At 40.7% G+C, this 27805-nt stretch overlaps 1 protein-coding gene across 2 annotated transcripts; it reads right to left on the bottom strand.

The window, feature by feature from the left end:
• Nucleotides 1–477: 477 nt before the first annotated feature.
• RAC1 (Rac family small GTPase 1) lies at nt 478–27424 on the bottom strand. 2 transcript variants are annotated; one of them, XM_029577701.1, is made up of 7 exons: nt 27112–27424; nt 14283–14354; nt 13940–14057; nt 9391–9426; nt 8972–9034; nt 3183–3342; nt 478–2303 (listed from the first exon to the last, which is right to left on the bottom strand). In XM_029577701.1, exons 1-7 carry the CDS (start codon nt 27144–27146, stop codon nt 2173–2175), a joined length of 615 nt encoding a protein of 204 aa, XP_029433561.1. In that variant the 5' UTR covers nt 27147–27424; the 3' UTR covers nt 478–2172. The 2 variants fall into 2 exon arrangements, with proteins under 2 accessions (XP_029433561.1, XP_029433562.1); XM_029577702.1 differs by lacking the exon at nt 9391–9426 and having other exon boundaries at nt 27112–27410.
• Nucleotides 27425–27805: the final 381 nt, after the last annotated feature.

Raw genomic sequence — 27805 nt, 5'->3', positions numbered from 1 at the left:
TGTTTTTTTATGAGCCTTCACAGCTTCCTTAGTTCCTTGACTCACACCCCAATCTGACATAGCCAGTGCAGAAAGGCAATGTTTAGGTTTGTCATTCAGTTGCTTTTGACCTATATTTGAATTAGTCGCTCTAGTAAATTGCATCTCCACCCTCGCTAAATTACTTTTTGATGTAAAGTGGTACAATATATAATATTTTTCCGAGAGATAAAGTAGAGTTGGAATTTTGTATGTATTAGTTAAGTATTTGAGTGCCACTATTTCCTTTCACAATGTGTAATTGTGTGTAAAATTGAAAATGCAATAAAAAAAAAACCCCCCACAGATCTCAATGTTTTTAATTACAGAACTCAAATTCCTGAATTCTTTAGTGTCTGTGACTACAGAAACATTCATCCATATGCCGTCTTCAAATTATTTGGAATATCCACAAAAGGCAGAGTCAGACATTTACTAAAAATGGAAACGTTACCAATAATTGATTCAAGGGTTTATTAATTCAAACATGCATGTAAAACACTAATTGCATTAGCAAAAGATCAATGTAAAAACACTGTTCACAATATTGCAACTTTCTCAAAAGTTCTTTAATTTTGTTCTAGTGGTTGAAAGGTTGTAGTTTGTCATTGTTATCCTCGCCAGAACATGGTCATCACAAGCACCTCACAGATCCAAGATAACAGTACTATTAAACCAATAATGTCGTCTATGTAGGTGAGGTAAAGGACAACGTGAATATTAGTAAAGTTATAGTATTGGTATGCCTGGCAAAAAAACAGTGATTTCAGAAGATTCATAGTTTAAAAGAATGTTGAAAGTAGAAAAATTAAGTTGGTAAAGCTAATTCACATGATTTTTACATCTAGTGTTAGACTAAAGAAAGCTCCTTACGCCAGACTTACTTGACAGAAAGTAACATGAAAGAACAGGAATATGCTTGGATTTTCTAATCTACAAAAATGCAAGATGTTAATATAACAGAAGGTTTTAAAATACAAGTTCTATTGCTCAGTAAGAAAAAAGTTCTACAAGAAAAGCATTTACTTAGTATAATGTGTGGGAATGACCAGTTTGAAACAGTTATTAAATGAATGCCCAAAGAAAACTTTGAATCAAATACTCAAAGAAAAAAAAAAAAAATTCTTCTCTTCGCCTATTGCATTTGTGACACAAACCATTTCCTCTTTTATCCGTGGCAGAATCTTATGTCAGTCTCATTTTCAGAATGTTAAAATACTGTCGCTTCTCTTTACCACTTTGCAAGTTCAAATGTGTTTTTACATCCATCTCAATACAATCTTATCCTTCAGTTTTATACAGCAGGGACAATATCCCACATTTCCCCTACAGAGTGACTTTGCCCGAAGAAACCGAATCAGGCCATCCAGCAAGTAACCTTCTCGTCAATGGAGCTGAATAACTCCTGAAACATGCCCTGGTGACCCAAAGCTGGGCGGGTTTTCAAAACGTCCACAGTGACTCGTATGTATACTCACTGTGGATATTGTGGAAACCTGACAGGGGGGAGGGGGGGTCACCAGGACAGGTTTGGGAGAGTTGGGAGCACTAAATCAGCTCTTGCAATCCAGCGTTCTTCGGTGAACAAAGGTTTTAGGCAAACATTTCCCTAGAATTACTTCACTTGGATTTACAATACAATGCAGTGAACATGGGTTAGAATGTTTAATGAATGCATCAAACCACAATATACCATTTTATTGTGGACAATGAACTTTCACATGAATGCGAAAAACTAGTAGTTAAGATTTCTTATATATATATATCCAAGTATCAGAAAGTAAACAACCATTAAAGACAAATGTCAGATTTTTCATTTAGTGCTTAGTGTTTGTAGCACAGCAATGCATTTAAGTTCAGTTTATATTTTGGCAACATTTTTGATTAGTCTGAGCAAGAATATGAATTTTTATTTAAAAATAAGGCCTTTGAAGTTGGATTATCTTATTGACAATTTCATTCTACTAGTCTGAAAAAGTATTTTTCTGTCATATACTTATATAGAACCATTACGTTTTTTTCCCTAAAATCATTTTTGAAACTAATTCAAACAAAAAAGGGGGAGGAGGGGAATTGGCATTTTGAATCTGAACTTCCAATGTTCTGAGCAAAGCTTACAAGGTTCAAAGTGAATTGGGCTGAGGTCGGTTCTGTTTACAGCAGACGACATTTTCTCTTCCTCTTCTTGACAGGAGGTGGACAGAGAACAGCTCTAATTGCTTCATCAAACACAGTCTTGAGCCCTCGTTGTGTAAGTGCTGAGCATTCCAGGTATTTCACTGCACCTGCAGGAAACCGAAGGACAGGGCTTAAATGCTGTGCATTACAAGGATTATTCCCAGCTGATCTGTGGGTGCATGCAATGGGTCCGACCACACCTGGAGCACAGAGCTAAATGCAGTTTGCTTCACCACCACGGAATCACACGGGGGGCAGTTTTGGCCATCGCATTTGATGCCTGTCAGACGAGGAAGAAGCAATGCCAGTGGAACTTGGCTGTGAGGCTGGCAAAAAGGCCAGGATCCATCAGCAGAGAAATAAGTGGCACCAGTAGAACTTGGTGGCAAGACTGATAAGAAGCTCAACCTCATCAGCTGATGAGGTTGAAGAGCTCCCAAGTTGGAGGGGGAATGCATGAGCCTTCCCCATGTATTACACTTGCAAACATAGCCCCCAGGTGAGGATCTCTCACAGAAAGCCTTTAGTCTGGGTGGGGGACATTTCTTTGGTGGGCAGAAGGAGCTTTTCCGTCATTTAATAAGCTTTCCCACTAGTGGTATGCATTAAATGGCTCCCACTGAAAAATCAGAAAGCAGTGGAAGTGTGCTCCTGTGGGTACTCCAGTATGGGAACTGATACAAAAACTAAAGTTCATCACTCACAGGAAAGCTGCGAGACTAGGCCTAATAAAAGCATTTGAATGGCAGATTGACAAAGCATGTGACAGGAGCTAGAAGGAAATACTCAAGGTTTATTTTTAAGCACAAAGATTAAAGGAGTGTATGTCTTTTTCATCTCACCTGACTGGGATAACTGGTTTTGTATACTAGGGTATGCCTAAAATCTTATCTAACCTGTCACATAAGCATAGACATGCAGTACTAAGAATCGTGTAGTTTTAAAGAATTCAATCCAACAATACAAATGCATGAACATCATCATACCTATTTCTTTTGCCATTGCAAGGCCCTGTGGATAGGTAATTGGAGTTAACTTCTTCTCTTTCAGTTTCTCAATTGTGTCCTTATCATCTCTCAGATCAAGCTTGGTACCCACTAGAATAATGGGAGTGTTCGGGCAATGGTGTCGCACTTCAGGATACCACTACAATAATAAAAGTTGTATACTAGAACCAGTTAATTATTCAAAACAATTTACACTTCCTTATCTGTCAGTGAGTGGATGATCTTGATGCATTACTGAAAGAAAAAAAACAGCTCCACTGCCTTGGACCTTGCAGAATGCGGGGAGACCAGATCGCATGTGTCTCATCATTAAACACTGAGCCACTTCTAGCTTAAGGCTGAAAAGTGTCTCTCTAAATAACCCCAGGAGACATGAGATTTGCATACTGAATATTCAGAACTTTCTTCTGAATGAGGGTGGAACCTCTAATATCAGAGAGAGCAGTTTGAGTCCAAATACTCAGTTCTGGTAAGTGGGCAGAGTTCAGAATAAAATGGAGAAATTACTTGCCTGATAATTTCATCTTCCTTAGTGTAGACAGATGGACTCCAGCCCAATGGGTTTATGCTCCCTTGTCAAAGCTATCACCCTAGATATACCCCTGCAGTGACCTCAGCCCTTCGGTGTTCTCTTCAAAAGCCACTGTGGACATAACTTGATTAAAAATGGATAACCATAACTGTATTCAACTAAACACTGAACCCCAATAAGATTATAGATGCCCTGGATCTAGGGACTGGATGACTGCTTACTTGTAATCTCTTGGAATCGATATCCACTCCATGGGCGAATCCTTGGCCCCGTTGTTGGGCAGCCGTGGGCGGGATGCTGAGTCCATCTGTCTACACTAAGGAAAACGAAATTATCAGGTAATTAATTTCTCTATTTCCTAGCATGTTGCCAGTTAGACTCAGGACCAATGGGATGTACAAATGCTACTCCCGATCAGGGCAGGAGGCTGCCAGTGGTCTGATTAACACCGCCCTTGCAAAGGCTGCGTCCTCCCAGGCCTGAACATCCAGGCAATAGAACATGGAGAAGGTCTGCAAAGAGGACCACGTTGCCACTCGCAGATGTCGACGGGAGACAGCAGTCCAGCTTCCACCCACGCGACTGCCTGAGCCCTAGTAGAATGAGCTTTAACCTGGAGGGGGTAATTGCTTTCCTGCCTCCACATAGGCTCCTGTGACTACCTCCTTAATCCAGCAAGCTATGGTAGCCTGCAAAGCTGGTTCACCCTGCTTCCTTCCACCGTGAAGGACAAACAGGCGGGTCCGTCTTTCGGACCAGTTCTGAAACTTCCAGATACTGCACCAAAAGCCTACTGACATTCAAATGGCGGAGAAAGCAGTATTCTTCCGCATCCTTGTGCTTTATCTAGGGATGGCAACAAAATGGACCGATTCAGATGAAACTCTGAGACTACCTTGGGCAAGAAGGATGAAACAGTATGAAGCTGTAACATTCCTGGAGTCATCTGGAGGAATAGTTCCCGAAACAACAAGACCTGTAGTTCAGAGATGTAACGTGCCAAGCATAGAGCTACCAGGAACACAGTTTTCAGGGTTAATAAACGCAAGGAAAGACTATGCTGAAAGGAGGGCCCTGCCAAAAACTCCAATACTAGATTAAGACTCCACAAGAGAACCGGCTACCGTAGGGGTGGCCAGAGGTGCTTGACCCCTTTCAGAAAAACAGGCCATGTCTGGATGAGCCGATAGTCTGGTTCCGTTCACATCGCCCCTGAAACAGGAGAGCTCTGCTATCTGGACCCTCAAGAAGTTAAGGGTCAAATCTTTATTCAAGCTGCCCTGCAAAAATTCCAGAATTAGTGGGATTTTGACCATCCGAGGGGCAACACTGCATTTCTCGCACCAGGCCTCAAATACATTCCAGACCCGCATACACGTTAGGGACGTAGAGAACTTTCGCACGCAGAATAAGGTGGCAATTACTGCTGCCAAATATCATTGCTTCATCAGGCGAGCCCTCTCAAGGACCAGATTTTAAGACAGAATCAAGTCTGATCCTCGTGAAGGACCGGTCCCTGCTGTATTTAGATTTTTATATTCCACTTTTCAGCACTTCACAGTGTTCATCAAAGCGGATTACATTCAGGTACTATATATGTTTTCCCTATCCCCACAAGGCTTACAATCTAATTTTGTCCCTGAGCGACAGCAGGATTTGAACCCTGGTTTCCTGGTTATAACCCACTGCTCTAACCACTAGGCTACTCCTAGGCTGTAGCAGGTCCTTGTGCGGTGGGAGGCACAGGGGAGTCTCCACCAGGAGTCTCTGCATGTCCTCATACCATGGATGCCTGGGCCAATCTGGAGCTACTAGTAGGACTAATCCCGTGTGACGCTCGATTCTGCAAATGACCCTGCCCAGGAGGGGCCGCAGAGGGAAGGTGTATAGCAGCTCTTCTTCCAGCCAGGTCTGAACGAGAGCATTGATCCCCAGGGTCAACTGATCTCTTCTGCGACTGAAGAATCTGGGAACCTTCGCATTGTGAGAAGTGGTCAGCAAGTCAATAGACAGGAGATCCCAGCGAACTACTACCAGCTGAAAGGCTTTGGCTAACAACGCCCACTCTCCTGGATCCAGACTCTCCCTGCTTATAGATAGTCTGCTCTGATGTCTTTTCCTGCGATGTGGGAGGCTGAGATCATCTGTAGATGTATTTCTGCCCATTCTATAAGGAGATCTCTCTCCTGTGACACTTGCTAGCTTTTGGTTCCACCCTGGCAGTTGATGTCGGCTATTGTTGTTGCGATGTCAGACATTGGACAGACTGCTTGACCCTGGCTGAATTGTAGACATGCCAATCTGACTGTCCGGGCTTCCAGGTGGTTTATGTTACAGAGGGCCTCTTCCGTGGTCAGAGTTCCTTACAGTGCCCAACCCCACCACTGGAACCGAGAGCATACTTCCATCGGTAAGTGGAGGTGAATTGAATAGTCTTGAGACAGTGGGTTCCAACATGACAGCAGGGAGCACTGAAGTGGTCGGAAGTGTGCCCTCGCCCATGGCACTACTTCCAGGGTTGCCACCATCAAAACAAGGACTTGAAGATAGCTCCACACTGTCGAGTATATCATGTTCATCAGACGCACTTGGAACATCAACTTCCTTTATCCACATGGTCGGAAGACCTTGCCCTGCTTGGTGTCGAACCGGACTCTCAGATATTCCAAGGACTGGGAGGGTTTGAGACTGCTTTTGTCCAGGTTTACGACCCGAGTTCCTGAAGCAAGGAGGTCACCACTTTTGGTCACCCGGAGACTCTCTTCCACGGATTTTGCCCGGATCAACCAGTCATCCAAGTATAGGTGCACCAGAATTCCCTTTTTTTTTTTTTTTATCAACATTGCCGCTATGGCCACCATAGATCTTGGAAAAATGTTCTGGGGGGCAGTGGCAAGGCCAAAGGGCAGTGCCTGGAACTGATGATGGCAACCCAGTATCGCAAAGCGTAGGAAACAATGTTCTTGCCAGATTGGAATATGTAGGTAGACCTCAGATTAAGTCCAGGGAGGTTAAGAACTCTCCTGATTGTATGGCCACTAGTATGGAGCGTAGGGTTTGCATGTGGAAATGAATCACGTGTAGTCTGTTGACACACTTGAGGTCCAGGATGGGGCGAAAGGAACCTTCCTTCTTGGGTTCGATGAAATAGATGGAATAACCCTGTATTTTCCTGGGGCACAGGTACTGGGATTATAGTCCTCGACCTAAGGAGCCTTAACAGGGTAGTCTCCACTGCCTGCTTCTTGTGCTGGGAGTGGCAAGGAGATATCATGAATGTGCCCAGAGGAGTGCCGTGAAATTCCAGTACATATCCTTCTCGTATGACCTCCAGTACCCATTTGTCCAAAGTGATTTCAACCCACCATTGGTAGGACAGTTGACCCCCTATCTCCTCGTTCCAAGTGTGGGTCGGTAAAACTTCATTGGGGGGCTCGGGACAAACCTGAACCAGAGACTGAATCTCTTGGGCTGCTGACTCCGAAAGCAAGAATCCAGGTCAGACTGTGCAGCCCTAAAAGACAAGCAGCGCAGAGAGAAAGGTGCTTATGTTTCTTTGCTGCCGGAGCCACTGGCGACGGTAACTACGTGTTCAGACGGCTCATTCTTAAAATTTTATGCACACAGATTTTGGGCACCTACATGAGCTGCAAGCACAGTCTATGCGCCCATCTTTATTTGTATTCTGCGCCTAGTAAGTTGTGCATGAATGTACGTGCGCGACCATATGATGCGCAGAGCCGACACGCACTGTGCGTACCGAAGCTCTATGGTGGGCATACAGGCACAAAAATGTGCCAAGATGGCACCACCCCAGTCTATCACGCAGTGTGCCAACCAAGCTTAAAGTGAGGGCTGCTCAACTCACTCGGAAGCTCACTTCCTCTTACCCCAACAGGATTGGGAACAATGTTGATAAGGCATGCTGAGCAGAGAGACTGGAAAAAGTCTTGCTGAAACCCCTTCAACAAATCTGAACAGGAAGGTTTTTTGTTTTTTTTAAACTTACCTGTGCTCAGCGCTTACTGGCTGAGTAAGGAGATGGTCTCTGGCTGCAGGGGGAGAAGGCTTTGACCGTCACCGCCGCACTCAGTTTCCTGCACCTCCTTCAGAAGTAAAGTCCATGCCAGGAACAGACTACCGGACCAAGGAACCCCTCTGAAGGATCTTGGAAATCACCTCAGAAATTCTCAACTGGGGGAGGAACCTTTAGGTATCACAGCAGGAGTGGGGCTCAATCTTTTCTCCAATTTAAAGGTAGAATTTCTTCTTCCAAAAAAGGTACAGCAACCTCCATAGGGAAAGCAAGTCCGCATCTGCTGGAGACTGAGAAATACTGAAGGGCTAAGGTCACTGTACGGGTGTATCTAGGGTGATTTCAGCTTTGAAACCTGACTGTCTCCATCTGCTGGCAGGGGAGCATAAACCCACTGGTCCTGAGTCCATCTGGCTACATGCTAGGAAAGACAGAACTAACTTGAGCCTTACTAATAGGCTACTTGATAACATGTGCTCCAGGACTTCCCCAACTCAGGACAGTAGGGTAAAACAAAGACTGCCTTTTATATGTACTTTATAAAAAAAAAAAGTGAAAGGCCAGTACAAATAATACAGCAGATGCTGAGAGTGTGTGGGGTTTGGATGTGCTCAGAGAGTGGCCAATGCAGTTCAGAGTAAATGTCTAACAGTCAGAAGGTAGGTGAACATGAAAGATGAATTCTTTTTGGTTTGAGAACAATAATTGTTTCCAGCGTTTCTTTCATTTTCAAAAAGCACTGCTGAAGAAGAGCTCTTGCTAATGTGAACTGCTCATAGCACCAAAGTCCTTGGATGCTTTCACATGGTACAGTGTTCTGTTCATTTTGGTCCAGACTTTTCTTAGCTTCTAACCCAGCTTTGTAAAATTGTCATTCATGTCATGTAAACAGCTTTTCAGAAATCACAAAAATCCTTAACAGCAGCAGCTGAGCATAACCAGTTCCAATGTTAGCCCTGCTTAAATGTCACAAAACACCTTTCAAAGAGCAATAACTCAGAGAGAAATGTCAAGATCCCCAGCTTCCTTGACCACACCCCTCTGGGGAAGTCGGCACATCAGCACACAGATAAAGCTGACAGCAAGTAAGGAGTTTTAACTCATACACTCCTTGGTGAGACTGTGTATCAGCCAGGCTCAAATGAGGCTCTGAAAACAGAAAATGTTTAAAAAAAAAAAGAAAAAAAGAGAATTACTTACCTTGGCACGGACATTTTCAAAGGAAGCAGGACTCACAAGTGAAAAGCAAATTAAGAATACATCCTGGAAAAAAAAAAACCCACACAAATTTAGCAAATACATTAAAAAAAAATGCTCTACTTGATTTTTGTGCATAAAAGCTACAATTAGGGTGTAGGAAAAATAGAAAGTCAAAGAGTAGGAAACACCAGGCAGGTTTAAGACAAGCAGCAAGTCAGTAAGAAACAGATACCAATTTAAAAAGGCAACTGAAAAAATTAGCAATCCTTTGAAATCTGCTTCCCAAAATGTTTCTCCATCCAAGGATAATCAGGGTAACTCATTCTGCATGCATGAAAGCTCCACCACTGCACATACTTCCCACACCATAGCCAGTGAGAGGACGCAGCGCATTCACATGGAGGGATTAATACACTCACCGAAACGGCTGAAGCTGGGGAGCTCTGGCTTAAGGCCTAACAAAAAATATTTTGGTTCAAATGCAATCTGAAATTTAGCAGCTGCTCCCCTCCTCACTGACTGTGGACTGTTTAGATTATGAGGTAGACTGAACTAGTCAACACTAAAGGCTCCTTTCACACCCTGGGTGCACATGGCAAAATGCTTTCCAAAAATTCACTGCTTCAGCATTTTGTGATTCAAATATATTTTCATTTCAGTGTTATGTTTTACTTTAAAGTTTATGAAACTTTAATGTGCTATTTATTTGCATTGAATATGTACAAGGCACCATTAAATGCAAGTTATGACCCTGCTTTAGTGAATGTTACAGAAATTGTCAGCCCAAACAAATATTTTCAGCTTTTGTACACATTTTTAATTTTCTGTTAACATTTAAAAATGTTCGCTGGCTTTACTTTAGAAAATATTTCAAATTACAATAGATCTAATAGCATCAACTAGTTCAGTATACTATTTTAGCAGCTCACATCTAGAATCCCCACACCCAGCACAGAAATTCCACAAACAGCATTTGCGCAAAGCTTTATATCAATTTCCGGTCTTACGTAATATACAGATATGCGTAGATAGAGATAGTCATCTATATTTAGCGCTTTCTCTCTCTTTGCTTCCTATACAACCACCCAAAATAAGAACTCAATATCTTTTTTCTTTGCAGCTTAACCAGGACCACATTCACAGACATGCATTGGCAGAAGCCTTTGCTCAAACTAGGACCTGCATGAAAACACATGGCCACACCTGGGTCTGTGTAATTTATATTTTACTTGACAGACATAAAAGTGTATAGTAAAGCAAAGCTGCTTACCTGTAATAGGTGTTCTCCAAGGATAGCAGGTTAAGTAGCCACACAAGTGGGGAGAGGCCATCCATTAGTGCTGGCATAGACAGCTTTCCTAGAAAATCGTGGAATGGCCTAGAAAGCTTTTCTAGTCATGGGCAAAATTTTCTGCCGAGTCACTACCATACAAGGCTCCCCTCGATCATATATGAAAGCTTATAGCAATTCACCTCCAGAAGGGAAAGAGGCTATGTATCTTGCTACCAGTAAACAAATTGGCTTTCTCTGTGGATTAGCATGACTATGCAGCCACACACCTGGGAATCCCTAGTTAAAAGAGCAAATAAACAGCTCAGTAGAAGGACAGGAATTCAGCAGGGGGATAAAGTTGGATTCTACCCTGAAACAGACCCTGGAGGACAGACTGGTCAAACCTATTGTTATTATCGAGTGTCATCTAAAACAATAGAGGGACATAGATGTGTGAACAGAAGTTCATATTACAGCTTAGTCCAAGACAGGATGACATTATAGCCCTGGCATTATGAACCCCGACATGCCCTTCTGTTATGCCTAATCAGGTCTCACTCTTGAAGACACAGTCTGTCATCCAATTAGACCGTTCATTTGGTAGCAGCAAGCCTCAGACCTGCTGGATGGATCTTCTAATGTGAAGATGGGCAAACTGCAGCCCATGGCCAGATCCAGCACTCTGAGCCTTTAGTCCAGCCTTCAACCACCATCTCCTTAGTGACCCTCGGAACAGCTGCAGTTCAGCAGAGGCTGGCAGCGATGAGGTTCGAGCTGTGAAGGACACCTGAGAACAGCTGCAGCATGATGGTGTTGGCTGGGTGGCCTTGTTCAGGTTGCACACTCAGAGTCGTGCAGTGGTGAAGTGTATACTGCATAAGCCCTCTGAATTCTACCACCATATGCCTTTGCTGGAGGCAAGGCATTTTCAGGCAGCATGCCGAGAGTAGCATGGAGCCCAGGAGACAGAGCCTCAAGGTACTCTAAAGGTGAGGATTGGTCGGGTGCTAGTGTTCCAAGGCTGGACACCTTGCAGCTCCAGCCTATCATAATATCCATCCTCAGTGCGGCTCAGGCCAAAACGTTTTCCCACCCCATTCTAAGGGCTTTCATCCGCTCCATGTAAAAAGCAATGGTTATTCTTCCAATCCAAGCATGTGGCCTGGGAAAAAAAATGTTGGCAGGAAGAGCGACCAGTTAAGCTCTTTTTAAACCCTGGAACTCTTGTGAGCCTGTGTATTAGACCTGAAAGGTTTTGATAGTAGTCTGTGAACTCCAGGCTCTAGTAACTTTTCCACTTTATACTAAACCATTATAACAGGGTGCTGCTGTGCAATGTCCCACCTTTCATCAGCTGGGTGAAACCCAGGATCAGGTCCCCTGATCTTACTTCTTTCTACATGCTGATACACAGAGATGTAACCTAATAGAGTTGGTTTTGAGGCCAGACTCAGATGAAAAAATTACTAAAGCAGTGTATGTGCGAAGCAAGAGAAAGAATCCAAGGCCTTGTTTCACACCCGATGAAAACCTACTCTATCCATAAGACTGCTCGAAGCACTGGCATTCACTTCCAATCTGAGGGCCATAAAACAAGTCAGGTTTTCAGGATATCCTTAATGAGTCATTAAGACATTTATATTCCGCTCTCTTCATTGGTTGTTCAAAGCAGACTAAGATTTATATATTATAACTTGTTTTATGTGTTTATTATCTTTACATGTTACATCAAACATTCATATTCAAGCTCTGACAACTTCCCAAAACAGAAGGAATGATCCCATTCCTTCCAGCTTGTTCAGACAGAACATGACTACCTGTTTGTCTGGAGCAACATTGCAGAAGGGATAAAAAGATAAAGTTTGTCTATTTGCGGACGACACCAAGATTTGCAACAGAGTAGACACGCCTGAAGGAGCAGACAGAATGAAAAGTGATTTACATAGGCTTGCAGAGTGGTCGAAGATTTGGCAGATGGGATTCAATGCCAAGAAATGCAGAGTCCTGCATCTGGGATGTGGTAATCCAAAAGAGCTGTACGAGATGGGGCAGGGGAAGGCTGATGTGCACGGACCAAAAGCGGGATTCTTGGGGTGATTGCATCACCATCTTCAGATCGCCAGAATCTATGTGACGAGGCGACAGCTAGTGCCAAAAGAATGCTGGGCTGCCTAGAGAGAAGAAGAATCAGTAAGAAAATGGAGGTGGTGATGCTCTTGTACAGGGCCTTGGTGAGGTCTCTCCTGGAGTACTGTGTTCAGTACTGGAGCCCTTATCTCAAAAGGGATAGACAGAGACAGGATGGAGGCAGGCAGTGAAGGTGTGGGGTCAGTATCAGAAAACCTATGAGGAGAGACTGAAGGATCTGAATACGTATACCTTGGAAGAAAGGAGGCACAGGGGTGATATAATACAGACTTTCAGATACCCAAAAGGTTTTAATGATGTGCAAACATCAGTAGAACGGCAGGGGGAAAGGGGGAATTGGATTTGTTCAGCAACCAAGGGCCCCGACTTTTACAGACTAGGGAAACAAGCATGGGGGTAACTTGCTGATATGGCGGTTACTACCCTTAACCAATAAGACTAATACTTTGATGCAACTCCAACATTGCTCTCTGCTTCAACGGCAGGGGAAAAAGGGGAATTAGATTCAACAGCAATCAATGAGGGCTAGTGTGGGAAACTAAGAAGCACGGGGGTAACAGGGAATTGGATTCAAACAGCAACCGACGGCCCTGATTTTTATGATCTGGGAAACAAGCATGGAGTAACCTACACGGCACAGCAGATACTACCATAAGCTTACTGGGGAGACTGGATGGACCATTTGGTCCTGTTCTGCCATCAGTTCTATGTTTCTATATAACTGTTAGCAAACTGACCTCTGAAAGAGCAGCTGTCACAACCTGCAATTCCAGAAGACCGACTGATAGCATCTTTCCCGGAGAGATAAAGGACTTTGGATGCAAGCTCTCCAGCCCAAGTAAGGGCTGGAGAGCTTGCATCCAAATAAAAAAAGACTGGGATTATTTCAGTTTGGGACCAATGATTATGACTATTGAGAGTATGACAGAGGAGGACATAGAACTACTGGCATAACACTGAGGTAATATTCCTAAAAATGCTCTATTTTGTATGAAGGTCTCTATTCATATTTAGATTCCTGTGAATTTATACTAATTGTTAGTGACAGATTATTAGATGATATTAAATGGGTATATTTTCGGTTGAATGAAATAGAAGAAACATTGCTCTGGAAGACAAATGAGCAACGTAGGAAGTTTGGTAGACCGCTTATAAATAAATATGGATTCAAGTAAGACTCCATGGCTTAAGTACTTCATATCAGCAGAGACTGGATATAATTGAGATGACATCCTCGATCTTCAAAATGTAGAAGTATATTATGTATGGGTATTAATAGCACTTGGTTACTCAAATCCATGCACCATCAATGATGAGACATGCATTTTCTGTGAAAGAAAACATTTTGCCACACAAGTGTATGAAAAAAAGCAGAGAAAAAAAGAGTCAGTGCCAAGCACCACAACCATGGCATTCCTAATTTGTCATTGCTTCTGTGCCATTAAATAATTCTCCACATTAAGACAGGTTCAATGACATAATAGTATATTTTATACTGTAACTATTACAAGTCATCTGCAAAAAATTTCAGACTATATACTATTTACCGTTTGTGGATAAGATAATGGGCGTAATCTATCATAATCCTCCTGTCCAGCTGTATCCCATAAACCCAGGTTGACTGGTTTTCCATCAACCATTACATTTGCAGAGTAGTTATCGAAACTACAACAAATAAAAAATGTTATATTATTTCACATAATAGTTTAAACAAGAAAAGCTTTTATTTAAAAAAGTTACTGTGTAATGGTTTACAAAATGATAGACTGAAGAAAGTTTCAAGAAATCTTATGTCAAGTTATTAAAAGAGAACTGAGCCTGCAAATAATATTTCCTGAAAATCTTTTGAAATCACAATTTAAGTTGATTTACATTAAGAAAAGTACTTACACTGTGGGGATGTATTCTCCAGGAAATGCATTGGTTGTATAACTGATCAGTAGGCATGTTTTACCTACAGCACTGAAAAAACAAGAGAAGTTTAGTCAAAAAATGCAATGATAAAATGATTTAAAGCTAAGCTATTTTAAATAGGATGCTAGATCAACTGGATTCTTCTATTACAGATATATTAAATAAAAAAACTTTAAAATTAAAAACTATATCTATATAAATAAAATAAGTACTTGTGGGTGTTATTAATAAAACATGTTTAGTGGATTTTTTTCCTTAATATTCAAATTGATCATGTTAGAGGTCAAATAATGTATCCCAAATTGTGTGATTGTAAAGTCTTGGTTTATTCTATAATTTACACTCAGCAGGCTAATGCTGTTCATACTGTTAACTGTTTTCATTAATCATGTATAAGCTATATTGCATCTTGCCCCACAACATTTATTTTACTAAGGTTAATCTTGTAAAGTGAATAAATTGAGCCTTGCATGTAGGTAGAAGGAAATGACAGAACAGCAGAAAAGAGAATGTGTATGTCCGCTTGTGTTTGACATTATCATCAAGTATCATGGCGGGAATTGACTAGAGATCTTTTTCATGGTGGAAGTTAAGTTATTTAATATGAAAAAATTAAGGAAGTTCTAATTCCACTCATCTAATGGTGAACATGTATTTATAAGATCACAACAAATGCTGGATCAAGGTGATACAGTCCCAGATTCAGAAGAGTTTCTACGTCCAAGAGTTCTTTATTCAAAAACGGCAGCTCTACAGTGTACAATCAACATGGTCTTAAAGGCACAAGGGGTCCCCCGACACGGACCCGTGTTTCGCCAGGCTGCGTCGGGAGGGATGCCCAAGAGAGTTTTGTTTGGAAATTCTATAAACAAAGGACTGTATTAGAAAAATTGGTACCAGTACAGAGTAATATGTTATACAAAGCACGCATATTCAATTTTACCTGTATCGGAGTTCACAAATTCAGGGCAGGGAGCACACTAGAACGTAATCTGAAACAGACTTAAAAGTTGTCAAAAATCGCGCCAAACAGTTTTCACTGTTTGACAACTTTTAAGTCTGTTTCAGATTACGTTCTAGTGCGCTCCCTGCCCTGAATTTGTGAACTCCGATACAGGTAAAATTGAATATGCGTGCTTTGTATAACATATTACTCTGTACTGGTACCAATTTTTCTAATACAGTCCTTTGATATTGTTTATAGAATTTCCAAACAAAACTCTCTTGGGCATCCCTCCCGACGCAGCCTGGCGAAACACGGGTCCGTGTCGGGGGACCCCTTGTGCCTTTAAGACCATGTTGATTGTACACTGTGGAGCTGCCGTTTTTGAATAAAGAACTCTTGGACGTAGAAACTCTTCTGAATCTGGGACTGTATCACCTTGATCCAGCATTTGTTGTGATCTTATAGCATGCTGAATGCTGGTTGATGCTCGTTTGTCTGTGAACATGTATTTATGGCATATCTTATATGCTCATATAGCTCAAATTAAGAACAGTACATCCTTACTAGGGCTTCAGTGTCTTCAGTGAGAATTTAAAAATGGCAGGCCTAAAATGAGTTTTCTGTTGAGAAAGTATGTAGCATATGCAGGCAATCATGCATTTCCCTTTGACTTCCATAACCATGTGTTCAGTTTCAGTCTATTTAAAATAAACCCTACCAAAAGCAAACAAGATCATAAATTAAACAATCTGTTCACTGTTCTCTGTCTGCATGAGAACACATTCAAGAGTTTAGAAGCTAATTAAAAGCTAAAGTACAGTAATAGGGGGCAGATGTTCAGCATTTGAGGGCCAGAGATGAAAAAATATTTAGAAAACTCTGTGATAAAAAAAAAAAATTACACTTTTTGGCTGTTTTGCTTTTTAACATGTTTTGGTTTAAATTTGTGTTAGCTTATTTTTCCCTATTTTTTTTTTGTTCCTTCCAGGTCCTCTCCTTCCCCACCTTCAATCCAAGCACCCCTTCTTGCCTGTAATACCTCCTCCCATGGATACAATTCTCTCCAGCCAGGGCCCCCATTGGTGTCAGGCCCTGAATTTTAGATGCCTAACATTTTTGCAGCCCTGCGTGCCAATTAACTGAAACCATAATTTCCACTTCTCATGGATAACGATTTCTAACCCTAATGAACATTTCAAGAGACTGTGTGCCAATTAGTATATACAAGAAAATGATCTGCCAATAAATGACAGCTACCACAAACACGTTCACTGAAAATTATATTTACCTCCTCCTTTTTCCTGCTGATTATACCTCTCTCTATGCAGACCAGCATCCATCTAGCCTTAAGCCACTGCCTTATCACACTGCTTCGCCACCTTCAGATCATCAGACATTCTCCCCCAAGATCTTTTTCCTGGTCCATGCAGATCAGACTTTCACCCAAATTACATAGAGCTCCTTTAGACTTCTGCATCCCAAATGTATGACACTGCACTTACTGGCACTGAATCCCAGCTGCCAAACCTTCTACAAGTTTTCTTCATTCCCTCTATTCCTTTGGGTATGTTCACTCTGTTGCAGACCTTAGCATCATCCGCAAAAAGAAAATTTTCCTTCTGACCCTTCCTCTAGGTCACTCACAAAGCTACTGAACTGAATCAGCCCCAAAACCAATCCTTGAGGCACTCCACTTATTCTTCTCTTCTCAGAGCAGGTTCCATTTACCCACCACTCGTCATTTGTCAGTCAACCAATTTGCAAGCCACACTTCCAGGAGTCTCATTTTGTTTATGAGTCTCTTAAGCGGAACAGTGTCAAAAGTTTTGCTGAAAACCAGATAAATTGCACTGAGTGCTTGTCCTTGATCTAATTCTCTGGTTGCCCAATCAAAATGTCAATCAGATGTGTTTGATGTGACATTCCTCTGGTAAAACTATGTTGCCTTGGATTCTGCAATCCATCAGACTGTAGATATTTGACTCTTTTCCTTCAGCAGTATCTCCATTAATTTTCCCACCACCGAGGTAAGGCGTTTCCAGCCTCTTTCCTGTTCCCAATTTTATGAAGCTCTTCTCCATTTCCAGAGATCTAGTGATTAAAGTCTTTCAACAGACCTGCCAGCATCTCTCTGAGCATCTCAAGACTTTCCCCACTTTCAATTCTGCTAGTTCCACCCAAATACTGTGTTCTGTAAATAGGATGGTATCTACCCCACTGCCATCTGCACACTTGCCAACCAGCAGCAGTCCTCCAAACTGAAGACAGTTTAATATTGCTGCTTTTTCCTCATCCTTCTCCATATAAAGATCCATGTCTCCTTTTAATCTTACAATACCACCTCTGGCCTTCCTCCTTTCCCTGATATCTGAAAAATGTTTTGTCATCTCGCTTTACCTTGTGGCGCTCCTTTCTTCCACTCAAGCTTTTGCTTTCCTGATTTCTTTCGTCTTTCAGTTTCAGATATTCTTCCCGTATTCCTTTTACCTTGTTGGAGAACCATATTGTTTTCCTTTTATTTACTTTTTTTTTTACATAAAAATGTGTTGCCTTAATAGCAGCTCCTTTTAATCTGGTTCATTTTTGTTTCACTTCACTCAATTACACTCAGTCTTTATCTCCCCATTTTAATAAAATCTGTATTTTTTTTACACCCAGGACTGTGTGTGACACCTCTCTGACCTGGGCACTATATCAAACCGTACTGATGATCACTGGTGGTCGGGTGCGCCCCTACCTCGGACATTAGAGATAGGTGAGCACCAGGTCCAGTACTGCTCCTCCTCTCATGGATTCCATTATCATTTGTGTAAGCAGGACAATTTGAAGGGCATCTTATCTTGCTATTTTATATAGATTCTGCATCGGGAATATTTCAATCTACATCCGGCAGATTCAAATCTCCAAGGAGCAACACTTTCCCCTTCCTTCCTTCCTTTTAGATGACTTCGGCCAGAACCCTGTCCAGGTCTGTTTGATTTGGAGGCCTATAGACCATAACAGTAGAAGTGCTATTTGATTTAAGATAGCCCACAGTGCGTCCTTTCCTCTACACCCTCTGCATTCTAGTTACTAGGATAGTGTTTTTCATTTTAAGAGCTACTCCATCCCCTTTTTGATCCTCTCTATTGTTCCTCAAAAACATAGCCTGGGATGGCAATATTCTATTCAGGAGACTCACTGAACCATGTCTCTGTAATAGCAACAATATCCAAGTCCTTTTCCAACACTGGGGCCCAAGGGTTGTCCCTCAATTGCAGCTGAAATTTTCTATCAAACTTCCTTTATCAAAAGCTCTACATTCACATGGACAGATCCGTGCTTAAACAGAGTGAATGTTGATAAAAGCTTCACAGAGATAAAATGACAAACTGGGAAGGACATCTCTACCCCATAATGGCAGCGAATGGAATCGGTCCGGAGGGTGGCTACTAAAATGGTCCGAGGTCTCTGTTCTAAAGCATACAGGGATAGACTTAAGAGATCTAAACATGTGTATCGTTGAGGAAAGGCGAGATATGATAGACATTCAAAGATCTCAAAGGTTTCCATGCATGAAGGTGAATCTTCTTCAATTGAAAGAAGGCTCTAGAACAAGGGGTCATGAGATGAGGTTGATTGGGGGTAGACTGGGGAGTAATCTTAGGAAATAGTTCTTTACAGAGAGAGTGGTGGACCTGTGGAATAGCCTCGCAGTGGAAGTGGTGGAAATACAGAATCTGAAGTCAAGAAAGCATGGGATAAATACAGGGGGATCTCTAAGAAAGCGGTGAGAATTTATTTATTTATTTATTTATTGTTTTTGTTATACCGAGTTTCATGATAGGCATCACATCAACCCGGTTTACAAATAACAAGGAGTGTAAAGCATAACGTAACGTAAAAAACAATATTTTCAATAAGAACCTTGAACTTTAAATACAGTGAATCAGAAAAAGGGAGAGGGAAAGTTACAAAAAACAAGGAAAATAAACTTGGGATGGAAGGGGAGAAATTGAACAGCACAATATTTACATTTCAGCCTATTGATACATTAGAATAGCAAGTGAAAAAATAAGACTATAAAACGGTACATAGGTAATCAAATGAATAAATATGACACAGTTGTGAATGGTAATAGTATGATAAATATTCAGCAGGAATTAGTGAGAGAGGGTTTGAGGTTGGTTGATTCGTGTTTACATTCCATTATTGCATACGAGTTAGTGCTAGTGAGAGGAGGTTTTATTCAAGGCTTGGAAATGCTTTTTTGAAAAGCCAAGTTTTTAGTCTTTTCCTAAATGTTAAAGAGCATGGCTCTTGTCTCAAATCAGGTGGGATCGAGTTCCAGAGAGCTGGACCTGCTGATGAGAAGGCTCTGAGACTCAAGGATTTATGTTGGAAGGTTTTGGCCTTTGGAATTTGGAGTGACTCTTTGTAGTGTTCCCTGATAGGCCTGGCGGAGGTGAATTTTTTAAGTGGTATTTGTAGGTCGAGTTGCGTGTGTTGGTTGATAGTTTTGTAAATGATGTTAATGGTTTTGTACATGATTCTATAGTGGATCGGAAGCCAATGAAGGTTTTTGAGAATAGGTGAAATGTGGTCAATTTTCCTGGAATTTGTAAGGACTCTGGCTGCAGAGTTCTGAACCATTTGTAAAGGTTTGGTGTAAGAAGCTGGGAGGCCTAATAGTAATGAGTTGCAATAATCTAGTTTGGAAAAGATTATTGCTTGCAAGATTGTTCTGAAGTCCTGAGTGTGAAACAGCGGTTTTATTCTTTTCAGGATATGTAATTTGTAGAAGCAATCTTTGGTGGTTTGGTTAATGAATGTTTTGAGGTTGAGACGATTGTCTAGGATGGCTCCTAAGTCTCTTACGTGGGTTGTTTGAAGGAGAATTATAATGCTAAATTAATTGGAAGGATAGGCAGAGTGAATGGGCCATATGGGCTATTTCTGCTGTCATATTTCTATGACTGTTATGCAAGATGGTGAGTCCCAAACAATAGAGATAATAATATGAGAAGTTTTTTAATCTAACACAAAATGATACTGGAGAAAAAATGTAGTAGATTTCAGGCTGCTCTTAATTCTGTTAACAAGAATGTCACCAATTGTATATCCAGTTACAAGGAAGCAAAAGAGAATAACTGGTGAAGATGATAAATGAAGCAATAGCTTCTGACCAAAAAATATAAAATTTTGGAAAACACAGAATACATAAGGCTGCAACCACCATAATTATCTTCAGTTGGTTGGGCTGCCCAAGTCAGTTAAAGATGCCCAACTGTTATATTATATTTTATATATATATATTTATTATGAATGTTAATGTCATGAACCATGGTGAATGAGTGATTTTCACTTGTAACGGCAGTATACAAGACTTCTAAATAAATAAATATCTGTGAGAAATGGCTGCCAGTTGACCTTTACATGGACATTATCACAAAACAGCCCATTGGGTTAGCTTTTTTTTTTTTTTTTTTAAAAACAGATGCTCTCTGGCTAAGGCTGGTGATATTCAAATTTCTCAATTACATAAACTGAAGCAACTGGCAGCCTATCAAACATCAGGAAGTCAAAAAATCATAATTCTAAAATGTTGATGTGCCAGGATTTTCAGCAAGTGCCTTGCCCAAAATATGTATCATCGCTGCTAAAGGGTTTTTGTCATAAAAAAATGCAAATGTTGTATGTTGGTTACTCTAGAGGAGGTGCAACACCACTTGCAGTTCACTACCTGAATCAAGTTTTGAAGCATGTGGCAACATGCTTCAAAGTCCCCTGAACTGGAACTTTCCAATATACTTTGGATTTTCACTAACATGCTGATTTTTTGTTTTTCTGTTTCCTGGTACTGTTCATGGAGCTTTCAACTATTTTTGTTTTATTTTGCATACAAAAGGCCAAGATCTCTCATCATACAATACTATAACTTTGGACTCAAATTTCCATTCTTATCTATCCATGCATGCTATTATTGACACATAACATCAGTTCACCATTACTAAGAAAGTTTTTGAACTTCATAGTTCATGTAGTAACCAGATGGTATTGGAAAATACCAGAATTATGCTTAATTTGCTTAAAGAACAAGTTAAAGATAGTATTTTCTGCGCAACACACACATGCCATCTGTCTGGAAACAAGCCAGGAAAAATGATGGCCCATCTGGTGGCAGGAGTAGAAGACAAACCTCAAGCTGTAATTAAGAACTCTTCTGGTAGAAGTCAATTCCACATTCAACGTATAAGATTTTAAAAATGTTTATAAAAAATGTATAAAAGTTCAGGCAGATATTGCTGAAGCAGAGGAATGTTTTTATGAACTCAAAAGTTACCAAAGGTCACAGTCCAGGATTTAGAATCATTACACAAGCCTATCATTGCTAAGGTGATTTTGAAAATTGCTGGTTCATTGAAACTGGCCAAGATGCCTGCCCAAATTTAAGTTAATAAACAATAAAATTGTTGGACTGCTTATTATGTTTAATGAATCTTTAAACTCTGTTCTTATTAGCACCTCGAGTACTGCGTGCAGTTCTGGTCACCTCATCTCAAAGACTAGAAAAAGTGTAGAGGCAGCAACAAAATGAGAAAACGGGTGGTATGACTTCCCTATGGTGAGGGGCTAAACAGCTTGGAAGAGAGAAGCTGAGATGGGACATGATAAAAAAGTTTATAAAATCATGAATGGGATGGAATGGGTAAATTTTTTTGATGTAATACTTTTCTTTATAAGAGTTATTCTTGGAATTAATTTGAAATCTAATTTTAAAAAGTTAAAAACTACTTTCTACAGATTTGTTTTAAGTCTGTTGATTAGTTTCATGGGCTACCCCCTTGTTTAGTATTCAAAAGAGCAAATAACGTGTATGTATATGTGTATATATATATATATATACATACATACATACATACACACACACACACATATATACACACCATGCTGGGTCAGACCAAGATCCATCAAGCCCAACCAAACAAACTAACCACAAAAGTCCACTAATAAGGGGATAAGAGGAATACAGTCTCAAAGATTATCCATAAGCAATTAGACTGTGGCTCTAAGGTCAACCCTAATGAATGAAGAAAGATTATTTATCAAAAGGAGGGACCAGAAGGAACAGTCCCTGGGATCCCACCCATAAGAAAAAGAATAAGCTGAGCTGAAAACAACATTTAACATTTTTATAACCAAACATGTTGAAGAATACTTAAGAAAAAAAAACCCAAAAGCACCTATGTGCAAAATCCTTGGTCCTTAACAAAAATGGTTTCCTTCAACGAGTCAGTTGTGCCAGAATTGGGAAAATCCTGATCTTGCCCTATGTTGAAAAAATGTCATAATCCAATCAGAGTAAGGTTCCAATACCAAATTCAATCTTAAGGTTGCAGGTTTTACTTGTACTTTTCCTGTAGACTCAAGATTGTCAAATCCAAGTTGTCTGATGAAATTAAGGACTCCTCTCCTTCACATCTCAGGGCCACCCTTGATGGTAGCAAATAAAGTTTTAACTATGGGTGGTAAGAATGCCAAGGATATATTTTCCAACATCGCCTTTGCAGAAAGGCATGATCAAGGCAACTAGCATAGCGAGGTTTAAGAGAGGTTTGGACAATTTCCTAGAGGAAAAGTTCATAAACAATTGGCAGCCAGGTAGATTTGTGGAAAACCACAGCTTATCTGAGAGTGAACAAGAAATTGATCTACTTTTTCAAAATCTGTCATGTCGCCTTCTTGTAATCCAGACTGACCACTGTTGGAGATCGGATGCTAGGCTTGATGGTCCTTGGGCTGACCCAGCATGGCATATCTTATGTTCTTAACTGTGTAAAAAAATTAGCACTGTACGAATATGTGCACATGACTGGGTCTCTTTCAGATCTTTATTTTATTTATTTAGATTTTTATATTCCACTTTTTGGCACTTCACAGTGTATAACAAAGTGGATTACATTCAGGTACTATAGGTATTTCCTATCCCCACAGGGCTTACAATCTAATTTTGTACCTGAGGCAACGGAAGGTAAAGTAACTTGCCCAAGGTCACAAGGAGCGACAACAGGATTTGAACTCTGGTTTCCCTGGTCATAGCCCGCTATCAGAAGAACTTGTACTATGTAACTGCAGATTTTGGGAATAGTCACCAGAAACAGCAAAACAGACAAGATGTGTGATACTAGGCCCATAAAAAGTACAAATTATCCTATTAGATCTTATTTAAGACAACCAAAATATCTGGTGGCCAATGCAATGCCAATTTTTAAAAAGGGCTCCAGAGGTGATCTGAGAAACTAAAGACTGATGTCTGTGCTGAGCAAAATGGCAGAAACTATTCTTTAAAACAAAATAAGAGGCAATATAGACAGGGGCTTAATGGGGAAGAGTCAAAATGGTTTAGGTAAACGGAATTCTTGCTTTACCAATCTATTAAATTTTTTTTTATTGTGTAAATTAAATATGTAGTTACAGATTACTAGTAACAGGCTTGCAATTTCATGTTTGAGTTCTATGGGGTGATAGCCAACAGGTCCTCACGATTTGTTACTATTTAGTTTGTCAATCTGATTTCTTACATCCTCCATTATCACAGAGATTTATTTCTGTTGCTCAGAATCCTTACCATCAAAGGTGGTTTCCGGTAGAGAGATGCTCCCATACTCCTCAGTAAAGACAAGCAAAGAAGTCATTCAGTTTTCCTATTTCTTTGTCTTCCCTAAGCACCCCCCTTTTACCTCTTGGTTATCTGGCAGCTCAAGTGATTCTCTCAGACTTTTTGCTTTGAACGTACTTTAAAAAAAGTTATTCGTTATTGTCTCGCTGGCAAGCTTCTTCTCAAATCCTCTCTTGGTCTGTCTTGCTACTGTTTTACATCTAACTTGCTACTGTTCCTAGTTATGTTATATTATCCAAGTTGTTCACTCCCTTGCTCATTGTAAGACATATGTTGTCATTGTTTTCTACTTGTTATAATGTAAACCGGAGTGATAAGTAATTCTGTTACCTGAACTTCGGTATAAAAAAAGTTATAAATAAATAAAATAAATAAATAACTTGCCAGTGCGTATGCTCTTGCCTATTTTCTTCATTTGGGTCTCTTTCCATTTTTTTGAACAATGACCTTTTGACTTTAACCGCCTCTCACACCTCACTATTAAACCATCCTGGCGACCCTTTGGTCTTCCTTTGACCTTTTAATGCATGAAATACCTTTTATCTGGCTTCCAAGATGGTGTTTTTAAACAATGCCCATGCCTCATGCAAATTTTTAACCTTTACAGCTGCTCCTTTTAGTTTTTTTCCTAACCAATTTCCTCATTCTATCATAGTTTCCCTTTTTACTGTGGCAGTTTTACTAAATGTCCTCCCCTCCAGTGAATTTCAAATTTGACCGCATTATGATTTATATTGCTTAGTGGCCCTGACCACAATAACCTCTTGCACCAGGTTACGTGCATACAAAACCAAAAAAAATCGTGGACAGTGGCCATTATAAACCACATCTACTCTGAGGTGTGAGGGCAGTTAATCATTCATCTTCAATTAAAGGTTTGTTGCTGAATTGACCTTAGAATAAATAAAGGTTCCTTTAATAAATGAATTAAACTGCAATCAGGGACACTGAACAATCAAAACTCAGTTGTGCTGATCAATTTCAAGACCTTCAGTCTAATAATTAAAATTTAGCAAGTCTTCTTGGATTAGAGAAGTAAATTATGAGTCAGGGGCAATTACTGCAGGAATTTATTAGATTGTTTTATATAGTATTTTATATATTCTGTTTATGTTTGTATATTATTTTATGTTCTCTTTGGGTTTACTAGGCTGAATCAAGATCTTTTTTTTCATAAAAATCAGTCAAGCTCTCCCTGGCTATACAAGAAGAACTTGCATATCAACTTGGGCAAAGGACTACTGATGCCTTCCCTACTGTACCAGGCTATACAGAGAGAGAGAGTGTCAAGAAGACAAAGAACTTGCCCTCTGCCTCCATCTGCTGGGTAGGAGGATCAAGCCTGCTTGTCTGGACTAGTCTGACAATATGAGAAGGAAGAGAGAAAAGCAGAGGACATGAAATGAAAACCAGACAAGAATGGAAAAAAAGAAATGAATTAATTTTTATTTATAAAATGTATATCTTGCCTATCTAAAACACGTCTGAAAGAAATACAGCAGCACAAGAAAAAATCAGTCATACAAAAATTGTGATAGGAATAAAAATAAATACAGCTGACAAAGTAAAGCAAACATTTTAATGCATCAAAATATTTTTTTCAGCATACTAAATAAGATGCTCCACATAAGACTCTGAAAATACATCTGGAAGGGTCACCATACACATAAAATCATACCACATGCTTGAGGGAAGGCAGAGAGGGATAGAAAACACTAAAAAAAATATATATATACACTGAGTGTGAAGAGGGAGAGGAGTACAGAAATGAAAAGTTTCTAATATTCCCTGACATGGGTCACTAACAGCTGAGACACTGCCAATATGAAAAATCAAATTTTCATCTATTACACTAGTTTCTCCCACTCATCCCTTTGGAAACTGTATGCTGCTAGACACCAGAAAAATTGCTTCTAAGAGGACTAGGCCATCCATGCAGGAGCTGGCTAAGAAACGCATATGAATTAAGCTGCATGCTACACTGGGATCCTGTTTGGGCAATTATATACATTAAAAATTATTCCTTTTATAACTCGGTAAATTTCTTAGCGTAAATTGTGTAGATGATATGATTAAACAGTAATTATAATCCTAAAGAGGGCACGATAGTGAGGTTCAAAATAAGTTATAAAAGCTTACAGCAATACCAAGACATAACACAGGCATTAGAGTTAAAACAGCAGAAAATTTGGATCTGTTTACTTATACGCACCCCAAGCCATTTTAATATATCAAATACGAATTAGAAAAATGAACGTTTTGATCTTTTTCCCCCCACTTCAAACCTTAAAGCACTTCATCGCCGGGTGATGTCGCAAATAAAATGACCATAATAATATACCCTGGCGCCTTTTCAAATAAGACTCGTTATCAGTAAGAGATGTAATTTATAGATTTGGTACTGGAGGAGCCTATTGGCCCTAGGAACCGATTCCGACGTCTCGGAAGTCGGACCAATGGAGTCATAATCAGTTACCTTCACTAATCAACAAGAGACCCTCAACCGCCAGTACTTGCTAGCTTGCAGTCCTGGACATCGGCCACTGGTTAAAGCTAGCGCAGCCTCCAGTCTGCCACCGATCACACCCAAATCCCATTACAGAAACGTTTTAAGGTAAAAAAAAAAACCAAAAAAAACCCCCTCAAAACAAACGGAACCCCTTAACAAACGCGAGCAATCTGAAAAAAAAAAAATCCGGGCTCCACTGCCCTCTCTCCCATTCCCACCCACATAACTAAAATAAATCGCATCGCCAGTTACCATCAGAAATCAAGAATTAAAAAAAAAAAAAGTGACAGAAGACAGCTTTTAAAAGGCACATCAGAATGAAAAAAAAAAAACGTTTCTCCTAACATTTCCAATTGATTTACAGATAGCATGATGAAAGGCAGCAAGGCGAGGAGGAGAAAAGCTCCCATGGCGCCCATGAAATACCCTAGAACACAATTGCAAATCCGCTCCCTGTCGGTAATTTTGATTTAAACGGGGGCGGAGAAGTTGTATTTCAATCCCTGGCCCGCAGCGCTGAAACCTGGGCGTAAGAGGCCCGTGGGGGGGGGAGAAGAGATAGGTCCCATCTCCAGGGCCTTTGCGGGAGGGCAACTCATTCCTCTGTTATCTAGTCCTGGTCAACACTGCGCAAATATCGAAAAACCAAAAAAATAAACGAAAGTAACAACAACGAAAAAATAAGACTCACCCGTCCCCAACCACCACACACTTAATGGCCTGCATGGCTGCGCTAGCGTCGAAGCTCCTCACTGCCCGGCGTCGGACTCGCGGCCCTGGGACAGGAGAGCAAAGATTTCTATTGCGCGGAAAAAAAATCACTTCCTTTCCTTTTCTATTTTTTGGTCTTTTTTTTTTTTTTTCTCTCCGCTTTATCTCTCTCGCCTCACTCGGTGCCTGGCGGTTGATAACAGGCAGCCACCACCCAAAGAGCTGGGCTGAAACACTGCAGAGAAACAGGAAGCTGCAGCCTGAACTCACATCCGGCCTCACCTCGCGGCTCGGCGCGCGATCGGCCGCTCGGGAAACCTTCGGCCCGGCTCGCGGGAGGGCTCGCGGGGGCGGGATGTGACGTCAGGCAGGCGGGCGCGGAGAGGGAACAGCGGCCTCCTATTGTTCCTCTTAAGTCTCGGTTGGGTGCAATAGGAGTGCAACATCAGTGATTTCATTTAATGCCCATGCTGGTATTTTTAAATATTCTTATGAAGGTTGAGCTACCTTTTATTAGACCAACCTAAGGCTAATTGGAAGAGCTTGCTTTCATTGTGCCCTTTTCGCAAACCAGTAAGGAGACGAGCAGCAGAACTGCAGCGGCCTCTGGAACTGGGCTTTTGAGACTGCCATCTCATTTCACATAGGCCACTTTAGCTAGGATTTTATTAAAC

The sequence above is a fragment of the Rhinatrema bivittatum genome, chromosome 14 (assembly GCF_901001135.1).
Source record: "Rhinatrema bivittatum chromosome 14, aRhiBiv1.1, whole genome shotgun sequence".
NCBI classification, from domain to species: Eukaryota; Metazoa; Chordata; class Amphibia; order Gymnophiona; family Rhinatrematidae; genus Rhinatrema; species Rhinatrema bivittatum.
Note: the sequence above shows the minus strand (reverse complement) of the source record. Positions and strands in the feature narration are given on the sequence as shown.